The sequence below is a fragment of the Pyricularia pennisetigena genome, chromosome 2 (genome assembly GCF_004337985.1).
Source record: "Pyricularia pennisetigena strain Br36 chromosome 2, whole genome shotgun sequence".
Taxonomy (NCBI): Eukaryota; Fungi; Ascomycota; class Sordariomycetes; order Magnaporthales; family Pyriculariaceae; genus Pyricularia; species Pyricularia pennisetigena.
Genome location: NC_043741.1, coordinates 3,700,929 through 3,724,415, shown reverse-complemented (window position 1 = coordinate 3,724,415; position 23,487 = coordinate 3,700,929). Strand labels below are relative to the sequence as shown.

General features: G+C 51.9%; 9 protein-coding genes across 9 annotated transcripts; 6 read left to right on the top strand and 3 right to left on the bottom strand.

Moving 5' to 3' along the window:
• Nucleotides 1-368: 368 nt before the first annotated feature.
• Nucleotides 369-2,686, bottom strand: PpBr36_01026 (uncharacterized protein; the record flags this gene model as incomplete). The annotated part of the gene is made up of 3 exons (XM_029888215.1): nt 369-2,204; nt 2,261-2,419; nt 2,636-2,686. The coding sequence occupies 3 exons, from the start codon at nt 2,684-2,686 to the stop codon at nt 369-371; spliced, it is 2,046 nt and encodes a 681-aa protein (XP_029751664.1).
• Nucleotides 2,687-3,569: 883 nt separating this feature from the next.
• On the top strand, nt 3,570-4,617 carry PpBr36_01025 (uncharacterized protein; the record flags this gene model as incomplete). Its single annotated transcript, XM_029888214.1, has 2 exons — nt 3,570-3,614; nt 3,733-4,617. The coding sequence occupies 2 exons, from the start codon at nt 3,570-3,572 to the stop codon at nt 4,615-4,617; spliced, it is 930 nt and encodes a 309-aa protein (XP_029751665.1).
• A 503-nt stretch (nt 4,618-5,120) lies between these two features.
• On the top strand, nt 5,121-5,558 carry PpBr36_01024 (uncharacterized protein; the record flags this gene model as incomplete). Its single annotated transcript, XM_029888213.1, has 3 exons — nt 5,121-5,131; nt 5,214-5,297; nt 5,426-5,558. 3 exons carry the CDS (start codon nt 5,121-5,123, stop codon nt 5,556-5,558), a joined length of 228 nt encoding a protein of 75 aa, XP_029751666.1.
• Nucleotides 5,559-6,051: 493 nt separating this feature from the next.
• PpBr36_01023 (uncharacterized protein) lies at nt 6,052-7,078 on the bottom strand (the record flags this gene model as incomplete). Its single annotated transcript, XM_029888212.1, has 3 exons — nt 6,052-6,518; nt 6,585-6,741; nt 6,830-7,078. The coding sequence occupies 3 exons, from the start codon at nt 7,076-7,078 to the stop codon at nt 6,052-6,054; spliced, it is 873 nt and encodes a 290-aa protein (XP_029751659.1).
• A 1,735-nt stretch (nt 7,079-8,813) lies between these two features.
• PpBr36_01022 (uncharacterized protein) lies at nt 8,814-10,635 on the top strand (the record flags this gene model as incomplete). Its single annotated transcript, XM_029888211.1, has 2 exons — nt 8,814-8,868; nt 9,455-10,635. The coding sequence occupies 2 exons, from the start codon at nt 8,814-8,816 to the stop codon at nt 10,633-10,635; spliced, it is 1,236 nt and encodes a 411-aa protein (XP_029751660.1).
• A 1,840-nt stretch (nt 10,636-12,475) lies between these two features.
• Nucleotides 12,476-14,449, top strand: PpBr36_01021 (uncharacterized protein; the record flags this gene model as incomplete). The annotated part of the gene is made up of 1 exon (XM_029888210.1): nt 12,476-14,449. The coding sequence occupies one exon, from the start codon at nt 12,476-12,478 to the stop codon at nt 14,447-14,449; it is 1,974 nt and encodes a 657-aa protein (XP_029751661.1).
• Nucleotides 14,450-14,823: 374 nt separating this feature from the next.
• Nucleotides 14,824-16,106, bottom strand: PpBr36_01020 (uncharacterized protein; the record flags this gene model as incomplete). The annotated part of the gene is made up of 4 exons (XM_029888209.1): nt 14,824-15,603; nt 15,683-15,796; nt 15,868-16,017; nt 16,086-16,106. 4 exons carry the CDS (start codon nt 16,104-16,106, stop codon nt 14,824-14,826), a joined length of 1,065 nt encoding a protein of 354 aa, XP_029751662.1.
• A 378-nt stretch (nt 16,107-16,484) lies between these two features.
• PpBr36_01019 (uncharacterized protein) lies at nt 16,485-18,139 on the top strand (the record flags this gene model as incomplete). Its single annotated transcript, XM_029888208.1, has 4 exons — nt 16,485-17,071; nt 17,139-17,161; nt 17,223-17,750; nt 17,823-18,139. The coding sequence occupies 4 exons, from the start codon at nt 16,485-16,487 to the stop codon at nt 18,137-18,139; spliced, it is 1,455 nt and encodes a 484-aa protein (XP_029750619.1).
• Nucleotides 18,140-18,917: 778 nt separating this feature from the next.
• On the top strand, nt 18,918-23,150 carry PpBr36_01018 (uncharacterized protein; the record flags this gene model as incomplete). The annotated part of the gene is made up of 7 exons (XM_029888207.1): nt 18,918-19,588; nt 19,673-20,528; nt 20,633-20,949; nt 21,028-21,082; nt 21,177-21,334; nt 21,701-22,397; nt 22,485-23,150. The coding sequence occupies 7 exons, from the start codon at nt 18,918-18,920 to the stop codon at nt 23,148-23,150; spliced, it is 3,420 nt and encodes a 1,139-aa protein (XP_029750618.1).
• Nucleotides 23,151-23,487: the final 337 nt, after the last annotated feature.

Here is a 23,487-nt window from a genome sequence, read left to right as displayed (position 1 = left end):
AGCACGTGCAATTGAACCCCGCACCACCGTTGGCGATACGCATTTACATGGACATGCAGGGTAGGTAGGTCAGCGTGGTCACCACATCAAGGGATGTGCTCAGGGGTAACTGGGTGTTGAGCCCCAAAAGCTACGTTGGGCTATTCCATGCAGAATGTGGACGTAGCCGGATCTTGATCTTGGGCAGTTTGTTAGATAGAGACTATTGGCAACTAGTAATCGTGTCCGCTACTAAACAAACAAATGGTCAGGCTCCAGATCCTCCAAGTGCATCCAGATATCGCTAATTCTCTAGAGCTAATTTTTGCAAGCCCTTCAGATCACTCCTCTGGGATAAGTCCCCCCAGCCCGTGTCTCCCTTTCCATATTCAGTCCACTATTTGCTTGTTATCCGCCCAAGATGGCTGTATCTTGCGACAGACATCCTCATAATCGGCGTTGTTATGATCATCCCACTCGGTTGTCCAAAACATACTCCAGTTGGAGCCGTCCAGCTTCCGAAAACCTCTCGATCGCTCGGCATACCACTTGTTTACGGGATTATCCTTACGACTCCGCCAGCAAAGTCCCTTAGGGAAGCAAGTGCGGATCATGGCGTTGAAGACAATGTCGGCAATTCCGCCCTCCCCCTGTGCCCTCTTGAGCACCGCAAACTTGTCCAAGTACGGCACCAATCTACCCTGCTTATACGCCTCCGCATATGCCTCGGCAGCCGGGAGGTTGTCAGGGTTGGGTGCCTCCCAAGTCAGGATGGCGCCGCCCTCGTATTCGCCCACGATTATAATGCCGGCTAGACTGTCTTTTACGCGGTTGAGATAGTGCTGTACGTCCAGCTTCCTGTCGAATGAATCATCAATCAGGTGAACAAGCCGCGGCAGGTCGACGCATGGATCTGTCAGTCGCAACCTCGGCTGGCCTGGGGCTGTTGGCATCCAAGGGCTGGCGAATGGATCTGGAAGCATGGTCAGGGGCATCCCACGCTTGGCAAGCGTTGTTCTCGATTGAGTGATGATAGGTTTACTGGTCCAGTCCATGTTACCCATGGTCCCCGTTTTGATAGCTTGTGGCTTGCTCGCAGCGAATCTGGCAATCGGCAGCGACGATGAGAATGCCGGCCGGTCGGTGATCAAGTTGTGTATCAGCGCATTCTTGGGCTTGCGTGTCCTTGTCTGGGCCAGAAAGCCAAAGTTGTGCGACTCTTCGCCCTTCTCACCCCGTAGATTTGCAGCTTCTTCGGGCGTAGTAATGACTACCGAGGCTGACGGTGGAAGTAACGTCACGATGCGCTTCGTTAGCTCCAAGTTGTCTGCATGCTTCTTTCGGATGTGCGCAGATGCCAAAGGGGTCGATACTATGGCGCTGCTCGCCATTTCGAGCTCCGGATAATCGGCTTCCTTGATGTACTTCATTGCCGTGTCATATTCCTGTATCATGTTGAGGAACACGTGTGCGCCTTCTGGTCGGTTGTTTGCAGGTGGTCCGCCAAGAGGGTCAATAATGATGACTTTTCGAATATCGGCTTTTGGCTTGGGTGCCGGCTCCTGAGAGGCATCTGCCGGGTCACCCGATGACTTGTTGGGTAACTGCAAGCCAGAATAATACCGGGTGAGTGCAACAACAACCTCGTCTGCCTGGACAGTCCTGGCGGCGCAGGTATCCGTAGAGACTGCATAGGTTGGTACCACCACAATGGCGTCGTCCTTCAAGGCTCTGATGAGTGGTTCCTCTCTGGAGACGAATACGCCTCCAGCGGAGAGACAGGAGGCTTGGTCGCCCTCAGATCCAGGCCGAATGCCCATAACGTAGTCCATCACACGTGGTCGTGCTAGAGGTGCAATCGTAGCTCCAGCCAGTGCACGCTCAGTCTGCTTCATGATCACCGGCCAAAGGACATCTCCCTTGACCAAGTCCTGGTCACAATCAATAACGACAATACTTAGCAGCCCCAACATTTGAAGCTGACAAAGAGTCCTGCCCACACCTCTGAGAGTGGCGTCGTCGATGGACTGGGGCTCCCTGAGCTTGACAATGGCGACCTGAGGGAGGTTGTCTTCCACGGGCCGAGTGTCAGCCTGGGGCAGAGGACCAGCCGTATTGATGCCTCTAGGCTGCCATTTGCGACTGAGGGCTGGCGCGAAGTCCTTGAGCCACTTCTTCGCCCCACGCTTCGTAGGTGAAGTTTCCATGACAGACAGGAGCAATTCCTTGCATACGGTGTCAGTGGTTGACTGCTCCTGCCGAGGAATCCGGCTCAGCTCACCTTGTTTTCTGCCATTTTCTTGTCTCTTTCAGACATGATGGACTCATAGAGCGACTTCATACCCTCCGCCTCTGCCGAGACACCACGGACTGAGAGGAGCCATGGTGACTTGAAGCGATCGCTGCTGCATGACTGTTGCGACAAGCTTCTGAAGGCTTGCTTGTTATTGTTTTGATTGTTTTGTTTTGTCGATTTGCCAAGAGGCAACTTTTCCTCATTTAAATATTAGCAGCGTGCAAATAGTCATGTAAAAATTCATAGGCTGATTAGACCAGCGATCTTTGAAGACGGACTCAATTGAGGCTTTCCGAGATCGGCCTCGGCAGCTGGAAAGCTCAGTAGCTAACGATGGACCAGATGGATCATAAAACTCACCTGGGCAATTGAACCCACCTGCTTCCAGGCGGCGCTACCACGCAAGGTCATGATTCACAGCACATCGTAAATTGAAGGATACTGGTTGAGAGACAGCGAACAGTTCAAAAAGCAAAGCGTCCAACACAATAATAACGATTTCAGGGCCCGGTCTTTCAGCCCATCTCTATCGGGTGGGTGCAGATTGAGAGTCGAGTTGGGTTACCGAGTTACACGTGTAGGGCCCCTGGTTACACAGCACGCACCTACAGAGGAAATTTGTGCGGTGAGTCAAAATCGCTTGGACAATGCTTGAAAGCCTACAACGCTCCCTGTGGGAAGCGGTGACGTTGCAAGAGCTTCTGGGCCCACCGAGTGCAGCTACCCTGGTAATGGCTGCTGACTTGATCCAGGCTCCAGGCATGGTGAATACAGTACTATGTACTCGGGGTAGTATCGAATGAAATTTGGCAGAATGATGCCACGATGATTATAAAAGTTCGGGTAGATGGAAAGCAACCCAACTCAACCGCAGGTGTATAGATTACTAACTTATCTTACCCTAACAAACGTACCTACCCCTTGCCTATCTTATGTAAGGTGCGGTAAGGTTGGGCAAGTTCAGGAATTAAGACCGGACTTCGGAAAGGGAACACCGACATTGAATGGATGGTTAACAGTGCCCCTCCTGTGTGGCTTTGGATGAGGACGATCGGAGACAAGACCGGACCCATGAAATCCTGACGTTTTGAGGAACTTGTAAATCACTCATAAATGCAGTCGCCATATATCTGCCTTGTCTCATGGTAATACAAAGGACTTGCATCGTTATCACAAGGTATCTTTCGTTATACAAACTCAACCCCTCACACTCTAGTCAAGTATCAGCGCCATCGAAAACGCATCAAATCCATCATTATTAGACCTCTCATCCGCAATTACAGTTGCAAGCAAAATGGCTCCCCAATTGTTATGGATAGGCCTCGGCAACATGGGTAGGGTATGCGACTGTTTCATATAATCAACAGCATAATTACCGCCAAGAACTTTATTACAATTTGGTGGTTGAGGTCGAACATTTAACTGGCTGTCAGCAACTAATCAAGCAAAACTCGTAGGGAATGTGCAGGAATATTGTCGAGAAAGCTGCACTCGATGGTCTTCCACTTCTTTTACACAACCGCACGCCGCAGCGCGCCATTGACCTCAAGGCTAGTCTTCCGGATGGAAAGGCAGAGGTTGTCACAGACCTTGCACAAGGAGTTGCTAAAGCCGATGTGATTTTCACCTGCGTCGCCAATGACGCTGTTGTTCAAGAAACGCTGGACGCGGCTGTTGCCTCCGGCAACATCAAGGGCAAGCTGTTCATCGACTGCTCGACCATCCATCCCGACACAACAGAGAGTGTGAGCAAAAAGATTATTGAGCAGGGAGCCGAGTTCGTAGCTGCACCTATTTTCGGGCCGCCCGCCGCTGCAGATGCCGGGACTCTGGTCGCCGTGCTCGCGGGCCCTCGGCCTTCGGTTGAACGAGCGCGCCCTTATTTCAAGGGCGTGACTTCGCGTGCAGAAATCAACATGGCAGACCGCCCGCCTCAGACAGCACTGACGCTCAAGGTCATTGGCAACACCTTCATCGTCAATATGATCGAGCAGCTAGCCGAAGGCCATGTGCTGGCGGAAAAGTCAGGACTGGGCACAGACTATCTACATCAATTCGTGGAGCACGTCTTCCCCGGCGCGTACACCGCCTACTCGCAGCGAATGCTGACGGGCGACTATCACAAGCGAGAGGAGCCGTTGTTTGCTGTGGATTTGGCCAGGAAAGATGCGGGCCATGCTCTGGCAATTGCAAAGAAGGCTGGGACCAGGCTGCCCAACGTCGAAGCTGCAGATGCTCACTTGGCCCAAGTCAAGGAACATTCTGGGGCCAAGGGGGACATTGCTGGTATTTATGGCGCTGTGCGCAAGGAAGCTGGGCTCAAGTTTGAGAACACCGCTTGAAGACCAGACGGGAACAATTTCAATTAGTAGATGCCCGAGTAAAAATCAGAGTAGCAGCTCGGGGACTGCTAATAGTTTTATGATTATAATACCTGTAGTCGAGTTTTAGAGTTGGGAGGAGAAAAAAGAAACAAGAAAAGAAAAAGGTTGATCGCTTGCTTGCATAGGTCTGCACACAAGGTATGCAAACGGTTGAAAATGTACAGTAGCATCAATTCGCGAATCGACACCCCGAGCCAGGTCCGACATGCACCCACTAGCACCGAACCTGTAACTGATGACTAAGCGAATGCGACGCCAAGCCGCGTTACGCTGTATCGCGGACCACTCTACAAGCTTGCCCCAGAGTTGTCATCGCCGACATCATAACTCAACATCACAATCTTCCGCCAGCAACACTAGCTCCATACTTGCAGTTGAACAAGGAGCTGCCGGCTTGACTACAGAAACAGCTTTTATCCCCGAACGATTGCCAAAGAGGGATAAAATCCCCAGACGGCACGATGGCGAACGGGTATGCTCTGCAGGCGGCGACTTCGGCGTGACGATCTGCTACACGAAGAACAGCTTCCGGCTAATGCGATACAATACCACAGGTGGAGCATTTTCATTGGTCTTTTCATCGTCGGCGCCATGTGCGCAGGCGCCTGGTTCTTTGCGCCCAAGGGCGAGAACCAAGTGTACGTCACCATTTCAAGCTATTGCTCAGGGGATTGGACGCCCATGCTCCCACAGAGAACATCACAAAGTCATGTTGCCGGATGGAAAGATGCTAACCCAACACCTTGTCGCCTTCTTGATACAACAGACTATGGAGATCATCGCTCATTCTGGCTTTCGTCAGCTGCTACATGATGTGGGCGATAACATTCCTCGCACAGCTTCACCCTCTAATCGAGCCGAGACGATCCGACTTGCGTGAAAAGTACATCCATCACTGAGACGACGAAGTGGCGAGGGATGATGAAGGAAGGGAATGGAGATATTAGGGAAGACAAACACGGTCGGTTCGCGCTTGGTACGGTTCCGCCGAGTCTCTGTTTATAACGGCGACCTTGAATTCGCTCCCGTGGAAATGGAGGAGCTTCATGTCCATACAATGGCTCTTTGATCGATGATCGGGCAAACGTGCAGTTGGATCACTGCAAGCATGTTATTTGGGGTACAGCACCCGTGTCTACACATTTCGCCGGCGTTTTTGGTGGGATTTTCGCAGCTCTGTCTTTAGAGAAGCCTCGTGGGCACTACTGCCCGTTCAGGATTACACGTTACTATTATGCGAGGATTTGTCGATTGAGATAAAAGTTCCCAGTCTTGTCGGCAGACCGACGACCAACTCGGGGAACAAGAGCAAGAAGACTGGTAATCTGAAGATAGGTTTGGCTTCATTGTATTCGTGCTACTTTGCTAGAAATACTGCGACCAACCTCCTTGTCAACCCGTGGCCAGCCTGCCGGCCCATTCATTTGCAGTAAGCAAGAATGCCCACAGTGCTCTTCCGTCTTCGGCTATGCTCGTCTCTGCTGCCACCGACACTCCTTCCAAACCCGCAGCAGTGAGAAATGCGCTGCTGATGGCCCATCTGCTCAGCGCACCAGCGGTAGTCAACAAAGCTGCCGCGCCGTAGCCGCAGTCGAGGAGTATCATAAGCGCCTCGACATTGTTCGCCACGACGGCCCAGCCAAGACTACGGGCAGCTGCAGGTACGTCGTAATTCCATATGACCATGAGTATCGGAAACAGTTTCGTAGAGGATGACACGAGCAGTGCTGTCGATACGGAATTGGGCCTTTCGAACGGTGCTGGGAGAAGGCCAAGAAGGACCAACGGTGACCACGGGGATGACGTGAGCAGACGGATCGATAGGTGGAAGGCTAGGTTCGAGAGAGTGCACAGCAGTACTATTTCAAGGGAAATGTCAGAGCGATAACACACGGGCTATAGTGCCTAGAACCGAAAATGCTTACAAAAGAACATGTACTGTAGCACAATGGGCTGCTGCGCTATGCGACTGAAGCTGGATTGGTCTGCGCTACTGCTGGTGTTAAACTGCTTTTCGATCCGCGCCCAGGTGAGATAGACGTCGAAGAGAAGCAGAAGAATGCCAAGCCGTATCATAGTAGGCTGAGCATTACCCATCAGTTTTCTAGTCTCTGTTGTTGTTTTCTTTCTATCTTGTCTGAGCTGCCCAGGGATTAACAGGAAGACGTACATCAAATCGGTCTCCGTCCCGCATCAGCGAGTTGTGTAGCAAATGCCGGTAGACCTGAGGTTTGATGAGGACCAAGTCCACAAACAAGACCACAAAGTCATGCTCGACATACTTGTCGCAGAATCTTCCACAGTTTTTGCATACCGTCAGGCGAATGTTGTGGCCGCTGACCTTGTCTCCATCTCCAGTGCCTGAGTATTTGGTCCACAGCGTTTTGACGGGGTGCCGACATTCAATGCAGATTGGCATTTGGGGCGTGTTCGACGCGCAGAGCGATCAGATGCAAAACTGGTTCATTGAAAGTGCTAGTATAATCAGGTATAGGATAGTCATGGCGAACGCACTGATTGCTCTCAGGTTGGGTCGCGTGTCGATCGCGCGAGAAATGGCTCCTTCATACCCCACCGTCCATGCCAATAAGGGAAGTATGCGAGATATTATGTCATCAAGACTCTGCGAGCTCTTCTGCCTGGTCGAGACAAAAGTGTTGTGTAATACCCAAGGGACAGTCACGCAGTAAATTGGCGAACGGAGCTCTGGAATTAGCTTGTAGGTAGGAAGGGACAAAAGTATTAAGCTTGTCTGCTGAAGATAAGGGCCTGCATGGAGTAAAAATGTCGGAACCATAATGCGTTTTAACGCAAAAAATGGAGACACCAAGAATCGAACTCGGGACCTCTTCCATGAAGACAATCCAAGTGAACTTGGACGTGCTAAGGAAGCATTATACCACTAAACCATATCCCCATTGGTTGACGAGCCAAGGGAGAACAAGAAGTTATAGACTCAATCGCTACATCCCTTTTGGGAACGGCCAATTGTCCATCCTGAGAGAATACGGAAATCCAAAGTAAAATCCAGGCTGTGCTTTCCAATCTGGGATTTCCCTAGGTTCTCACTAAGTTACTCAATTACTTAGGCTATCATCTGGTGGAATTCTGATCTTGGGCAGTTGCATGCAATATCAACATTGTGCTCGGGAATCATAACAAGGAAGCGGTCTCGTATCGCACAGTAATAGCAGCAACTATGTTCGCCGATGCCGCAGTATTCTTCATACCCAGGAACTTACCTGCCTCCCTACCTACCTGACTAGGTAGACACTTACGTGCCCACTTGAAATCCTCACCGCCAGCACTTCGGCTTAACGAGCAGGGAATGGAAACAATTAATGGGGATTGGAGAAACACAGCTATTTTGTTTCTCAAACAACAATTGCAAGTGAATCACAGTTTGTACATGTCTATTTTTGGTTATTCTTGCTCAAGGTGTTTTCGTAAGAGGATAGCTGCTGAACAACGCAAGGTATAATATATGGCCATCATTACCTCTAGCTCTGCCCCGCCTGCTTTATCCTTTCCAAGGTTCCTCTGGATGCTAGGCGACAAGCAGACTTTCGGTGAGCTGCGGTCTACGGAGTAAACCACCGGTCTTCGGTGACTTAAGGTGACCAATGTATCTAGGTAATAGCGTCGGTTACTCCCTCATGGTATCTCTAATTTTCCTAGCATGCCAACATGCCCATTATTGCCACGGCCTGTAGTCCATTGCGCAACCGGTATGCGTGTGGCGTTGTACCTTCATTGGTGGGTCTGGCCAAGGTTGGTGCATTCCGACCGATACATCGGAGTGCTCGTTTTACAGGCTTCTAGAACGACTCATTATCTCGCAAGGTTTAGGTTCTGGATTCTGATTCAATCCCCTGCAGTGAAATGCACACAAATTAAGATCAAATCAGCAGTCTGGAAGCCGTCACGTTCATACTTAAGGTATGTAGGTTTCGTCTCGAAAAACCCCGCTTTAGCTGAAGAACCCTCCAATTCTAGTGTCGAACCGTCTGGCATTCAACAGTTTTATAGTACATCAGCAGACGGCTTCAAAGCGATGGGCGTCGACTTGGACATGCAGATTGATGAATGCGAAATCGTCCGCCGAAGCGAGTCGCATGTGAAAATTTCGGAAATGGGTCCTGCGTTCGGTCGAAATGGCGAGAGGCCCGCACTGGGGACTGGGACTGGGGACTGGCGAGGCGAATAAAGGTAAGATAAAACTGTCAGCGTGGGACGCCTTCGATACTTTCAGACGATTTTGCGTTCGAACAATTCTTTTTACTTTAGGCAGTTCTTACCCTTTTTACATCACCGCATTATTTGCGCGCTCCTGTAGCTTGATATTCACTCCTGCTCGGGTTTCTATTGGAGAAAAAAAAAGCATTCTTTCCTCGGCTTTTGTTATAGCTGTTTTATAGTGGTCCGGAAAGAACCTACGTCCCTTGCTGGCTACCACACCCAGCAGTCCAGAGCTCTTCCGACACTCATCGTTATCAGCACCACGAAAAGGCCGACCCATCCGCAATACAGCTGATGTTACGGACCCTCCCTACACGTGTTTCGAAGATTGTGTTATCAGTTCATGCAGGTGCTCGGGACTTTTCACACTCATAGTCAAAACTCTCTCGCCCTGACCAGTAATTCGACCTTTCACATGTGCTAGCGTCCGACAAAGTCCTTTCTTCTCTTTTGATTTTCCCCCCTTATTTCATATTCCTATCTGTATTCCTCAGCCGTTTGCAATTGTCAGGTCAAACCTCCATCTGGAGATTGTGCAGTTCACTCGGTCACACAGCCTCTGCTCCTGACATCCAAGTCTCCGAGATGTGTGCGGCCTCTCAAGACAGTTTTGTCGGAAGGCAAAGCTCAGTCATTTTCGAAGTCTTGCCCACATCCATACAAGCCATTATACCACCTCTTCCTTCATTGAGACGGACCGTATCAGGCAAAGGCATGAAGGCAACATCATTTCTCTCGGGGGCCCTCCTGGTGCTGCAGCCCCAATCCACGATGCAGCAAGATGGGCCGCTCAGTGGACAGGCATCTGGAGACAGTGTAGGACTCGTCCTCGACGAAGATATGGATAGCCTCGGGTCGGAGAGCTCTAGTGTTGCCGATGCGAGTGACAATCATCGCAGTGCAGTGGAAGCTAGGTCTACCCGTCCCCGCGCCGAGTCTACCACAATGATGGGGAAGAGGCCAGCACACAGGAGCTCTAGGAGTTTCCCATTTTTAAGGCTCCCGGGAAGGTCAAGCTCATTGTCGCACACACCAGAACCGGCAAATACTACTGGAATAGACTATAAATTCCAAAGGAGAGGCCAGGAGATGCTGCGGGCCGCAGAGGAAGAAACGGACTTGGCAAACCCTGAACAAAATGTTGCCTTCGCTAGGAGGTCTTATATTGACGGAGTTGCGTACCTCTTGCAAGGTCTCCCACGGGACTTGGACGGGGACGAGACCAGCATTCTGCGCGGCGCCCTCCCCGAACCGCTACGACGCGAGATGGGAAACCATCGACATCAACTACAGGCCGACAATGAATCGTTACGAAGCTCAACATCATCCTCGCCGACTAGGGGCAGCATCGCACCAGGGGACAACTTTATGCTACGGATGCGTGGCGAGGGACCGTCACCCATTCATCGCGCGGTCCAGACCATCATCACGACAATGATATTCATGACCCGACTGATGATCTCGTTGGGTATCGCCATTGTCCAGGAACTTGTACGCGTGGGCAACGAGTACCAAATCCCAGAGCGGGTAACGCGAAGGACGATCCTAGTAGCCAGCTCATTCGCCAGCATCGGAACGTCGGCGGCGAGCACAATCGGGAGTGTCAGCAAGGCATCATACAACATGGTGGATGACAGAGTTCCTTATGGTCTAGGGTCCGTCCTCCAATGGCTCACTGACGAGTGCATCTCGGGCGCGTGCGCCGGTGTTCGCGAAGGGCTGAGGTGTCAAGTCTAGGTGCTCTGCACCATGTTTTGCATTGCGAGATGGTATTCGAGGGTCTTGCTGAGAATGCTATGGACTATTTGTAAGGCCCTATAGGGGTATTCATAGAGGAGTTTTGTTCGACGGAGTATTGGATAGATCCAGGTTATCAGGGTGTGCGGTCTTGTGCGATGGGCTGTCGGCGGCGTTTTGGAAGGAATGCATTTTTATCGTGATTTCAGGTGTGATGGGAGCGTTGCTTTGAACCCGAAACTCTACGTCGAGACTATAGACTAGACTTTTTATCCACTTTTCAATCCAAACTGGACTCCAGGCAGCGGAAAGTCACTTGGATGGTTTGCCAATACTTTGCTGTAATTGACTTACCATTGTCTCTTTTCTCGTTGCGACAGATGCTGGTAACATACTAATCACGAAAAGTCTGCAGGAAGGGATATTAGTCTGTAATATGGACATTTCCAGAATGGATTTCTCCACCATTACCGGCTGAAAAGCTTTGGTGGATCGCGGGCATCTCGTTCCGAATACAGCACTATGTCGCTTGGTGGCATGTACATAGTAGCGCATTTTACTTCTGGGCAGTATACTAATTACGACCAAGTCGTCAGTGGATCCTTCTGTTGTCACATCACAGGGTGGACACCAGATTCACCGTCACACTGCCGTTCCGAACCAAAGAGGTTAAAGCAGTGATGCACAAAAGCACCCACCCAACGCTGTGCAAGACTGGCGACCGGCCTCCACAGCACTACGCAGTACCGCCAGAATCGGAAACTTGGAGGTCCCCCAGAGGTACGGAGGTATCCACTCCATGCCAAGCACCCAACGGGCTGGCGGACTGTCAACTTGCACCGAAACTTACAGGTCTAGACTAGAAAGTACCTCTGGTGCACCTCTCTCTAGGTAGGTAAGTAGGTAGCACCGAATCATTCATGTAAATGACGGCGAGTTTTGGGCTACATGTCCATCCTCTGTTGTGCATGAATTTCTTCAAAACTGGCCATTTCGACTCCTTTAGCCCCCCTGCAGCTATCATTCTCATCGTGATTGCTTTGTCGGGCCTCTATTACCTAATTGCGTCTTCTGCCTGACGCGGTAGGGGATGACCCAGTAGCCGAATGCTGAAAGCGTACCAGATTTCCAGAATTAGCTCACGCCGCAGCGTCAGATACAGCGCAGGGGTTCAAGCCCCCACATGTCTTTGGTTATGGCTGACAGTGCACAATGTCTCGACACGGTATACCATCTTGTCCCGCTGTTGAGCATCCAGAGGGCAACGTATTCCTTTGTATCGACAATCGGCAATCTGTCTACCTATCGACCTACGTGGACTATCTGGTTTGAACAGCCATACATACCTGGATACCCTCATTGGTTCTAATTCTACAATCGACCGTCGATCCGTTTTCGCAAAGGCGAAAGCCTCGTCCAATAATCCCCCTCAATACAGAATATTGTAACTCGCGGCCACTGTCCCTCAATTACCGTCTCGTGGCACCCGCGCTGATCCCTCCAACACACGAGGCCAACCCCAACTCCTGGCCTGAGCTTTGAGCTTTTCTCCTAAAAGCAGAAGCAATAGTAAAATTCTTTGCTTCATCCACCGGGAACCGCCTTCACAAACCGGCCGTGACCTCTCGAGACACGCTGAGGATACCTGTTACGTCAGATTATCTCGTGCCCAGTCGAAACTCTAAAACCGAGCCCCGTCCAACGACTTCCCACATGCGTCGACGGTTACCATTGACGATCTGATGCGCACGTGCTGGCCACGACCAAGCACGCTCCGCGCAGGGGTGGACAAGGCCGGCCTCTGACTGTGACGGATTATTTACAAGACATAGCGACAACCATGGCCTCTTCAGGTCTACTTCCGATCCCTCCAGCCGGTGCTGACTCGTCCAATCGTCCCCGGAACAGACGAGTTGCCAGTTCTGGCGTCGACGCCGACGCTCCTACCACAGCAACATCAACATCCTTGCTGTCCGCCGGCTCGACGAGCTCGCCAGCCAGCCGTCGTGCGAGTCCTGGGGGTCTAAAGTCACGGGCGAATTCAGGGGATAGGAGCCGTGCGTCTCTCAACTCGTCACCAGCGAGGCGCCGAGAGGTCTATAGTACAACCGCGGATTATTCGAAACCGTCGCTGGGAAAGGGCCTGTTTGATGGGAGCTGGGCTCCAACTTGGGCATCAGTCCAGGGGCTTGCTTCATCCCTGCTTTCGGGAGACGCCGGCGATTCCGATCGTTCGACGAGCCGAAATGCCAGCCAAACCCGGAGATCGGTATCGGCGCTCGAACGAGAACGCACCCCGCCCGGGTCTGAGTCGTGGGGACCGACGCCTCCGTCTAAACAGAGGCCGCGACTAGAGGACGTGGCGGCCGGCAGCCTGGCCGAGCGAGAGGCAGCACTGAGGGCTGTGCGGACCGCGAGTGTTCTGGAGAGCCATGAGGGTGTAAACGGCGGACTGGATATCACCGGAAGATACAAGAAACGATCTTCAGACGAGGATTTGAGAGGCACGGCACGGCCACAGGAACCAGAAGAGTATCTTGCCTATATTCACCATGTCCAAAAGGACGACACATACGCCGGTATCGTCCTGAAGTATCGATGCAGGGAAGATGCTTTTCGAAAAGCCAATGGGCTATGGTCGCGAGACAACATACAAATCCGCAAATACCTAGTGATACCGGTGGACATGTGTGAGATCAAAGGCCGCACATGCGACCCGCCATCCTACCATTCACAGAACGTCGACCTTCTAGCGCCGACCCCTGCAACAGCTTCCGAAGACAAGAACGACAGCACTCACGACGACTTTTTTGCGCCCCGGTCGAATGGAACAGCTCCAGAGCTGCCACCCCAACCTGACGAGACGCACCCTTGGACTCATGTCCGGTGGGTGTCGCTAGAATCTTTTTCACAGCCAGTGGAGATTGCGAGAGTTTCCAGGAGGCATACCGGCTACTTCCCACCACGTAGGAAGAAGAGTCAGCACACACTTTCGACGCTCTCCACACCCAGAGAGTCCCTTGATATGAGCGGCATTGGTTCCACTGGGCAAATTGATAGCCCCAAAAGCACTTGCTCCAGAAGACCAAGTATTATGTCGTCGGGAAGGCCATCCGCAAACGCGTATAGTGCCTCTATGCCTTCGGGGTCCACTTCCCGCAGCCGGGGAGGTAGCGTGGGCCCAGACGATCCGCGGCCAGCTTGGATGAGGCGACCGGGAGGCATTGGATCTTTGGGCAAACAACGTGCCCCGGGACCGGATAAAGACTATTTTAATTCTTTCGCGCGGAAACATTTCCCTGGTATCAACATTGACTCGATGCCGTCGATGTCGGTAATGGGCTCTGAAACCGCACGTTTCGGCTTCACGAACAACAACACCGATACCCCGGCGGTAGGAATAGTAGAAAGCCCGTTCAAAGATGGTCATGATGTAGAAGCGTCTTCCAGACAAGGTACGGGCCTCGACAAGGCAGCAGCGGCAGTGGAAATGTGGCTGCGCGGTGCGTTCGCCAAGCGCTCGCCCAGTACTCCAAATTTTGGTGCCCGTAGGCCAACGTCGCAGCCTGGTCAGCACGAGGATGGGATCAGCGACTTGATAGAGCTTGAAGACAACAACAGCGAAGACGGGAGGTCATTCGGAGGGCCTTTGCTCGGTGGTGGGGACAGCCGCATATCCGCTACTAACCAAACGAGCATCCCAGGCTTTTCCAATGCCGCCGGAAGCTCTGGATGGAGCGGGGGGGAGGGTGCTACGCTTCGTGGCAAACCTGGAGGAAATGCGGCCGTCAGCAAGGGCAAGAGGTCCGAGTGAACTGGCATGAAGACAAATCACCCAGACACCCTGATGCAGGCCCAAAACATTTTCAGCGCAACTGGGAACCACGCAGAGCATCAATCGGCGTTTTTCTGTTCCACCCTTTACTATATCTTTGCTTTTGGGATAGGATCTGTGTATTCAGTGGGTATTTTTTGTTTGTTTTATTTTTCTTTTTTTGGTCTTTTGGGTATCAGCGTTTGCACAAGATAAATTTGGATTTTTAGCTGGCGTTGACGATAGGCGCTAGTATCTTCATCATATGTTTTGTTTCTTTGCGAATCACTCACTTATAGAATCAGCGTCGGTCTCAAAATCAGAGCACAAGATTTCAACATACAGCGTTAATTTTCCTACGATGTCGCTCTCCGCTATTCTATTTCCACAATCCTGTCATCTTCGTCGTCCTCGTCGGCGTCCTCGCCCTCCTCGCGCATTAGAACCTGCACCAGCCGGTCACAGGCCTCTCGAACCCCCTCGTCATTCACACGCAGATGGGTCTCGCGTATGATGGGGTAGACCTTGACCTCGCGCATCAGATCCCTCCCTTTCCTCGTCGTGGTCAGCAGACTCAGAGTCTCGAGGTGGGTCTGGACGATGTTTGCGTCGGGTTCACGCTTCTTGCCGGGCGGCAGGAGCTGCAGATCGGGAAGCATCTCCAGCATGTCCTCTTCGTCGTAGTCCTCGTCGCCCATGATGGGCAGCAAGAGGTAAGGGAGCACGTTGATCTCGCCGTCGTCGAGCAGGCGCGGGTGCGAGTCTACGTCAAAGGCGACGTTCTTGAGGGTGCTGGCGACGCCGCGGCGGCGCACGTCGGACTTGGTCGTCTCCTCGTTGGTGAAGACGCGCAGCTTGGTGATGGGCACGACGCCGTCGTACTTTTGCGCCGTCAGCATGTGCTTACGCACGTCTGCATGCTTTGCCAGGTCCGCAAACAGGTACGCCAGGTAGTCGTAGTTGGCGTGCTTGTTGTAGGACCCGTCGGCGCCCTTGACGAACAGGTCGAAGAGCTGGTTGATGACGAGGTCGTCTGACCCCAGCTTTTCAGAGGCCGGTTGCTTCTTGGCCAACAGGGGCTCTTTTATCGAGTCTGACTTGGCCAGGTTGGCCAGCAACATGGCTAGCAGGTTTGCATTTGGCTCTTCTGGATCCTAGATGGTTTTCATACTATGTGAGTGCACCAAGGACTACATAGTGCTGGAAATACTTGAGGACATTGTATTCGCATACCACTATCCTTGCAAAAACAGTTTCTAAAAACTTTTCATCTTTTGCGAGGTTTTCGAGTATCTCTTGGTCTGCAGACAAGTTCACCAATATCTTGATGACATGCTCTGCTATTTTCTGTGACTTGGTGTTAGATCAAATGAATAAAAAATTTGATACAGCAAATCACTAGGAAAGAGAGAACATACTGGATGATCTCGCACTAATATTTTAAGATTCTTGACCGGCTTGAATTCTTCAATTTTGAACAAATTCACATCTGTTGTAGAATATGGCACCAAATTCTCAGCAGCAACTTGCCGGATCTGGGGATTGGGGTGAGCAATGAACCCCACAAGCTAGAACAATACAATATTTATTCAGCAAAATATGTAAGTATCTGTAGGTGGTCATCAGGTTGACCTACCTCCTCAAGTTCAGTAGGCATATTAGTAGTGAAATTCTCCTGAGGGTATGAATGAGATGAGTTCAAATGCAGGGTGACGGCATTAAAGTATGCGTGCAGGAAGCTTTGGTGTAAGTGAAATTCGAGTGAGTATTAGTGATGGCGGGCGGGGCTTACAACTAAGCGCAAATTCCACACCAAGTCACTTATCAGTTGGTTATCTACGGCCCGGGCCCACCAAAACACCATCGACTGACCAATCAAATCCTACTACAGAATAATTTCCTGCACACCGCCCGGCATAATTGACGGCACCCCGCCATCAAAAACAAAATTTTGTAGAGTGCGAGAGTGCGACGCGCATAGACTTGTCGCATGGGGACCTAACAAAGGAAAATCAGCGTCACGACAAGTATCACGATGCCGAAAGCCACAACACCAAACGCACGGTCGCGCCGTCACAATCCCCTCGAGTCCGATATCCTAGCCACTGGGGTTTTGCGACAGAAGGCTCCCAAGAGGAAACACAAGGAGTCGGCCGAGGCCGAGAACTATGTCGACAGCCGAGCCTCCCAGCAGATTTTGGCCCTAGGACGAGAGCTGCTTGAGGACGAGCGGCAAGAGAGTGGGGCTGCCCCGGAGAAAAGTCACGATGCCTTTGCTCTCGAGTCTGGAAGGTTCGGGGAGGAGGACAGGGCCGACGATGACTTTCCTGCAGAGGATGCTTGGGGTTCGGACGAAGAAGTGGAAGAGGTCGAGGTTGACCCTGAAGACCTCGAGGCTTTCAATCGATTTCTGCCAGCAGATGGAGACGACGACCCTTTACTTCGACTAGGATGGGGAGGTCAAGCAGCCGACGAGGAGGAGGCTCCAACCAACCTTGCCGATATAATATTGGCTAAGATTCAAGAAAAGGAGGCCATGGATGCAGGGAAGATTCCACAGGTGTCCGCCGTGGACGAGGAGATGCAGGATCTACCACCAAAGGTGGTGGAGGTATACACCATGTAAGCGAAACTAGGCGCTTGGAAGAGATGTTGTTTCTGGGCTCATTTTGCTGACAATATTCACCAGAATTGGCCAAATGCTGGCAAGGTGTAGGTATCCCCAACAAGCGTACATGTCGCAGCGGCAGCATGATTTGCTAACCAATAACAGACAAGTCAGGAAAGCTGCCCAAACCATTCAAGGTTTTACCTACAATCCCACGATGGGAAGACATCCTCGTTGTTACGAACCCAGAACAGTGGACGCCAAACGCAGTATTCGCCGCTACCAAGATATTCTCGTCCGCCAACTCTGCCGCTGCTCAAAGATTCATGGAGCTTGTGGTCCTGGACGCCTTCAAAACGGACATTTTTGAGCACAAAAAGTTGAACCCTCACTTGTTCAACGCGCTCAAAAAGGGTTTGTATAGGCCTGCGGCTTGGTTCAAGGGTTTTCTTTTCCCATTAGTCTCAGGCGGTTGCACGCTTCGAGAAGCTGCAATTGTTGCTGCAGCACTCGCAAGGGTGTCAGTCCCAGTGTTGCACTCGGCGGCAGCGATCAAGGGACTCTGTGATATTGCGGCCCAAGAGGCATCGCAAGGCACCGAGGGTGGTGGTGCTACCAACATTCTGCTGCGCTGCCTGTTGGAGAAGAAATACGCACTACCGTATCAGTGTATTGATGCTCTGGTCTTTCACTGTGAGTCTTGGCTCTTGGCAGATGCGGTATGATTTTAGAACTCTTGAGCAACATACACTAACGAAAATGTAGTTTTGCGATTCCGAAACGCGGATCCTGCATCTGTCAAGGATGAAGACGTTAGCAAAATTGGCAAAGATGGAGCAGCAATGAGCAGAACAGCGCTGCCTGTTATTTGGCACCAGTGCCTCCTATCCTTTGCCCAACACTATAGGGATCAGATCACCGAAGAGCAACGTGAACTTTTGTTGGATCTGCTCCTCACACATGGGCACTCCGGAATTGGGCCCGAGGTTCGCAGAGAGCTTCTGGCGGGCAGAGGACGGGGTGTTCCACTCGAACCAGAAGGTCCGGCTTTTGACGGAGACGACACAATGCTCGTGGACTAATTATTTGTTTGTGATTGCTTTTCGTGTAGCTTATATATCGGCTGCTCATGATAATGAATACCAAGAGAACCTAGATGCTCAATTAAGCCACAGGTTCCAAGCGGGATGGAGTATGGAGTTGGAATTTTAAGGTCTGAATTGATAAATACTATACAGTTTGCTGATGGGTCTTTTTTTTCTTTTTTTTTTCTTTTTTCTTTTTTTCTTTCTTTTTTTTTTTTTTTGTCATTTGTATCCATCAGCGTGGTCTGAGATGTCTTCGGTTCAACGTCTGACGCCTTAGTGGATTGCGAACCTGATCGAGGTGGTTCTAGTGCCCAGGTGACTGCTGGAGACAAGTCTAGGAAAGAGCCAACCGCTTGTCCATCAGTCCTCAAGATATTGAATAGGTAAGGTCGGCAGGCGCGTGTCTCCCAATACAAGGCTAATTTTCGGGAGGCATCCGAGTGTGCATCAATGGCTGGGTCGCGGAGACTGACAAATCCCTGTTGCTTCTTGCGTCACTTCGGCAACTTTGAACCTGGTGATTGATCTGCTTCCTCTACCCTGAATTAAAGCATCCACTTGAACATTTATATATTCACAAATCCTATGCGCCATCCGCTCAATCCCGACCCGTCAGCCTGAATCGCATGTAGAGTATATACTTACCACCTAATATCAACAGCGCTGGGTACAACAGCGAGATCGTGTGCCTCGTTCGGAGCCAGAAGCACTTACCTTTGCTTTGGTCCATGTCCACGTAGATCAGCGCACATCTCTGGGATACTCAAGCGCCATGCTACGTCGTCAGCCTCTGAGCCGAACAAGCAGCGATGACAAAAGACCGCCTACACCAGATAGCAGAGGGACCAATGAAGAAGAGCCAGTGGATGGTTCCCCAACCCGAAAGGAACCAGACTTGGCTCGGTTGTCACCTCCAGACCGAACCGAGCACCTCCGTCCGCCAACTCCAAGTCACGATGATGGTGTACACAAAGGTTGGTCTTGGAGGTCGAGACGGTCCTCAGTCGAGAGCAAATACAAAGACAGCGGCGACACGACAGGATCGGGGCCGACGAAAGCCGAGGGGAATTCAACAAAAGCAACTGCTGGGGCAGGCTCACCACGACCCGCCATATCAGTAACAACGCCATCGCCATCCAGGACCGATCATGTTCCTGCCCCGCAGACGACGCCACGACGGCGTTTACTCAGCCCCGGCCCCTCTCTATCCGAAAGCGAGCAAGTTCGAGCGCTTCAGATAGGACCACATACGCTTCCAAAAAATGCTCCCTCTCAACTATCAGAAAGCACTCGTCCTCAAGTCCAGCAAAGGGGTTCTTATGAGCTTCACAAAAGCCCTGGTCACTCCTCGAGCGAGGGCCAGTCGACAGGCCTTGTTTGGATACCACGGCGGGAATCGAGGAGGGGTCCTAAAGACTACTTCAGCTCAAGTTCTGAGCAAATGTCGGAAACTGGAACCGTGATCGTGCCCGATGCCAACAAGGCCTCTCCCCCACGACTTGAACGACCCAACTAGGGGTTTAGTAGGTCGGAGCAATTACTTCTACAGAGTCGGACCACGGAAAGCAGTGAAGGCTACTTTGGCTCGGAGGAGAGGACCCCAACGCCTATACCAATCGTCGTGGAAGAGGAAGAGAAAGAGGAAGAGGAAGAGGAAGACTTTTCGGATGAGCAGGACGATGTATCCGTGGATGAAGAAGACGATGAGGACCATAGTGAAGACGATTCCGGTGAGGATGAGGCGGACTCGGTTGGTTATTACTCCGATGGCGACGCGGATGACGAGGATAGCCGGTATAGCGACGAGGACGACTACGATGATGACGATTATGACCCCGAAGACTCTGAGGACGGCGATGCTTTCCCGGAGATCACCGACGAAGAAAACAAAAAGCGAATCGAGGATCTTTCCAGGATGGTGGCAGAGGCGACAGAAGTAGCCCGTTGGGGAGAGTTCGGCCCCGACGGACCTTTTGAGGATACTTATTATCCAGTCAACAAGCCAGGTCACCAACCCGGGCTTGCATTGTTGGAAGCACAGTTAAAGGCGTTTCAACCCGATCTTCTGGAATTGCCACTGCCAGTGATCAGAACCCCGTCGGAGCAAGAACCACAGTGCCAGAATGGAATTGTTTTGTTCGGGCGCGGCATAGCTGGGGCTGGAGCAAGATTGGTGAGGAAGGGGAGCATGCATGCTTGGAGCAGATCCCTCTCGCTAGGGATGGTTGCAAGCAAGGCTTTGATGAGACTGCCAGGGAAGTTGAAGAAGAGGAGAGTTCTGCGTAATCTTCAGGTTTCTGACTCTTCGGCCAGTGAGGGAGTTGACAAGCCAGGAGCCAAGCGAAGGAGGATCAGCAAAATTGAGAGCGTGGGTTCTGCAGCAGTGAGTCCATGGTTGACCCTTTCCTACTCGTTGTTGAAACATAGCCACATTTCACCCAAAGTGCGCCTCATTGAGTCTTCTGACAGACCATCTGCCTATTTCAGGGTGAAGCAGAGCAAGTCATAATGCTTCCTGCTGAGTACACAAGTACTCCTCCTCCCCAAGGCAATTCGATCGAAGGAAAGCGACGCGGGCTAGTCTTTGATCTGAAATTAGCCAACCAACAGCTCCGTGAGCAGGAAGCTCAAGAATATAGTAGCAGGCATACACCATCAACGGAATTCGGAGGATACCCGACTTCCAGAACGCGAAGCTTTGCCGTTCAGGTTGACCTAGAGACACCGCTGGTCACGCCATTGCTCGACTCTCGCACTCACCAACGCTTGACGGAGGCCTTTAGCATGTCACCACCAAGGATAAGGTCAGTTTCAGCCAAGAAAGAGCCGTAGAACCGCTCTCAGCATTTTGACTTCCGCGTGCCCAAGCATGCCAAGGGCAGCGTCATGTGTCCGGCAAGTACGCTGCATTCGTCAGGGAGCAGAGGGGTTTGTGCGGTAAGTTTTTTTTTTCTCGTGGGCGATGAGACGGGTGAATTTTATTTTCTAGCTGGTCAGCTGATCAGTTTGCTGATCAGGGCAACGCGAACAGTACCATGGGAGGCATGCAGAGCCTTCGCCGGACTTGCTTGAGCCCGAGACACTTGCAGAAGATGAGCATGCTTCTGAAGAATCTCGAGTCCCATTGGAATCACAGACGGTGGATCGTACAATCGCTCGCCGTGAATTGGAGCCAGACCTGACTGATGAGTGAAGATTGGTTAAATGACTTATCAAGTAGACGATAATAATAATTAAATCATGATACGTAGCTGTTCGATGCTGCGTTTTGGGATTCACATGGCTGTTGGTGTAAAACAAAGGGGTTTGTGTACAAAGATGTGCAGCTAGCTAGCTAGCTAGGTTGGATCATCTAACTGTACTATTTGCTCCAATGTCCTGCAATCCACACAGTGTCGAAACGACAGTATCCACACCTACCTTGCATCGTACCCCAGCACCTTTTACAGGGCATCGCATTCGGCATTAGCTTCAGCTTCGAAGCTCTCGACTAATTATCCCAAGTTCCCATCCATGCTACTTTTGCGACTTTTCCCACACGTAATATACATCCAGTTCCTCGCTGATCCCCTTGGCTACTGTTTTCAAGCCGATAGAGAGCATTAGCAGGTGCATCTCCCAGGCTCACATAACGCACAAAAAGCCGGCTGCAATGGCCGGCGTCGACCAAGATCCGCTTTTGCTGCTGCGGCAGTCAATCGCGTCGGGAGGCGCGATTCTGCCCACCACCGTCGCCGAGCCGTCGCCATCGGCACCCGAAGCAAGCCTGTCGAGCGCAACGCACCTTCATTTCAGCCACCCGAAACCAGTCTCGTTGCCCATAGCCGCGCCGACGCGCTTCGTCAGCAACGACAGGCCTGTCGACCTCCGCAGCATCTACTTTGCCTGGCTGAACCGCGAGGTTGCCATCCCGGACTACAATGCCTCGGCCTCAAAACTCAACGACGAGCTGGCCCAGTCCTCCACGCCCACGGCGACTGTGCACAAGTTCGCCTTTGTCGAACGCCTCGACCTGATTACTTGGCTCGAAGGCGCCAGCGAGGAGAGTGAACACATCCAGCCCCTGGCCGGGGAGAAGGACGCGGCGGCCGCTGCGGCGGCGGGCGCGGCGGCCAATGGCGGAGCCGCCGTCCCTGCTGCTGCTTCGGCGAGGGCAGGGAGGGGGACCATGGACCCCAGGCTTGCGGTTGTGTATAGTGGTGAGAGGAGGATGGGCGACCACAACACGGCACTGAGGGGGATAAAGCCAACGGTAGGTGCCTTGGCCCCGTGTTATTCGATCTCTTTATGGGTGGGTTGCCGCAAACATGGTTTACTTACTCTGCACTGAATTTCTCAGGACTTTTCGCATGTTCGCAAGCTCGCAGCGCCCTTTATGAACAAGAAGTCACAAAACCCATCGGCAAACATCCCCAGGAACCCATCACTGCCGCTGAATCAAAAACCGCAGCGCAGGCCGGATCCCATCATCCTCCTCTCTCCTTCCATGTCGTCGCTCCTCCGAATATCCAACATCAAATCCTTCCTCGAGGGAGGTCGCTACGTGCCGGCAGATAATAGCTCGACGGCATCTATGCTGCACATCTCTAGGGTAATGAAGGAGATCGACCCGGCGAGGCCAATGCGATTCATCCTGGTCGAAGGCCCGGAGCAGTTCAAACCAGAATACTGGAACCGCGTGGTGGCGGTGTTCACGACGGGTCAGACGTGGCAGTTCAAGAACTACAAGTGGCCGCAGCCGCAGGAGCTGTTCCGGCACGTGTTGGGAATCTACGTCGGATGGAGAGGCTCTCCGCCACCCGAGACGGTCCGCAGCTGGGGCCACCGGGTGCAGGCCTACGGGCTGGACAAGTGGCGGGACCCGGCGGTGGCTGCAAGCTTCGGCAACCAGGTTGATAGCAGTCGGTTCAGGGACAGGGAGGTCGTTGAAAGCATCTGGAAGGGCATAGAAGGCAACATGAGGTCCAAGGGCTGGAAGAGAGATGCTGGACCCATGGCAATCTGAGAGATTGTCTAGTTTGGGTTTGGGTATTTGAGTTACCCAATTTAAACCCAGTAGATGAGCAGGCCCTTGGCTCCCCATTTCGCCTGGCTCATCGTTTCTTGCAGCAGGTTAAGGCTACGTAGGAACTTGACAAAAAAAAAACCTGTTCTTCAGCCTTCGTGGTATGTAGGGAGGATGATACCACATTGCAAGCAACCCGCCAAGGATACGCCCGCTGAGAATTGAGAGGATTATCAGGAATGGCGTTTATGGTGTATTTCTTTTTCCGAAATGTGTAATATGAAAGCCAGGCGCCGGGGAAGACATATTATGTATATATCAAAAGGACGGGTCAAAA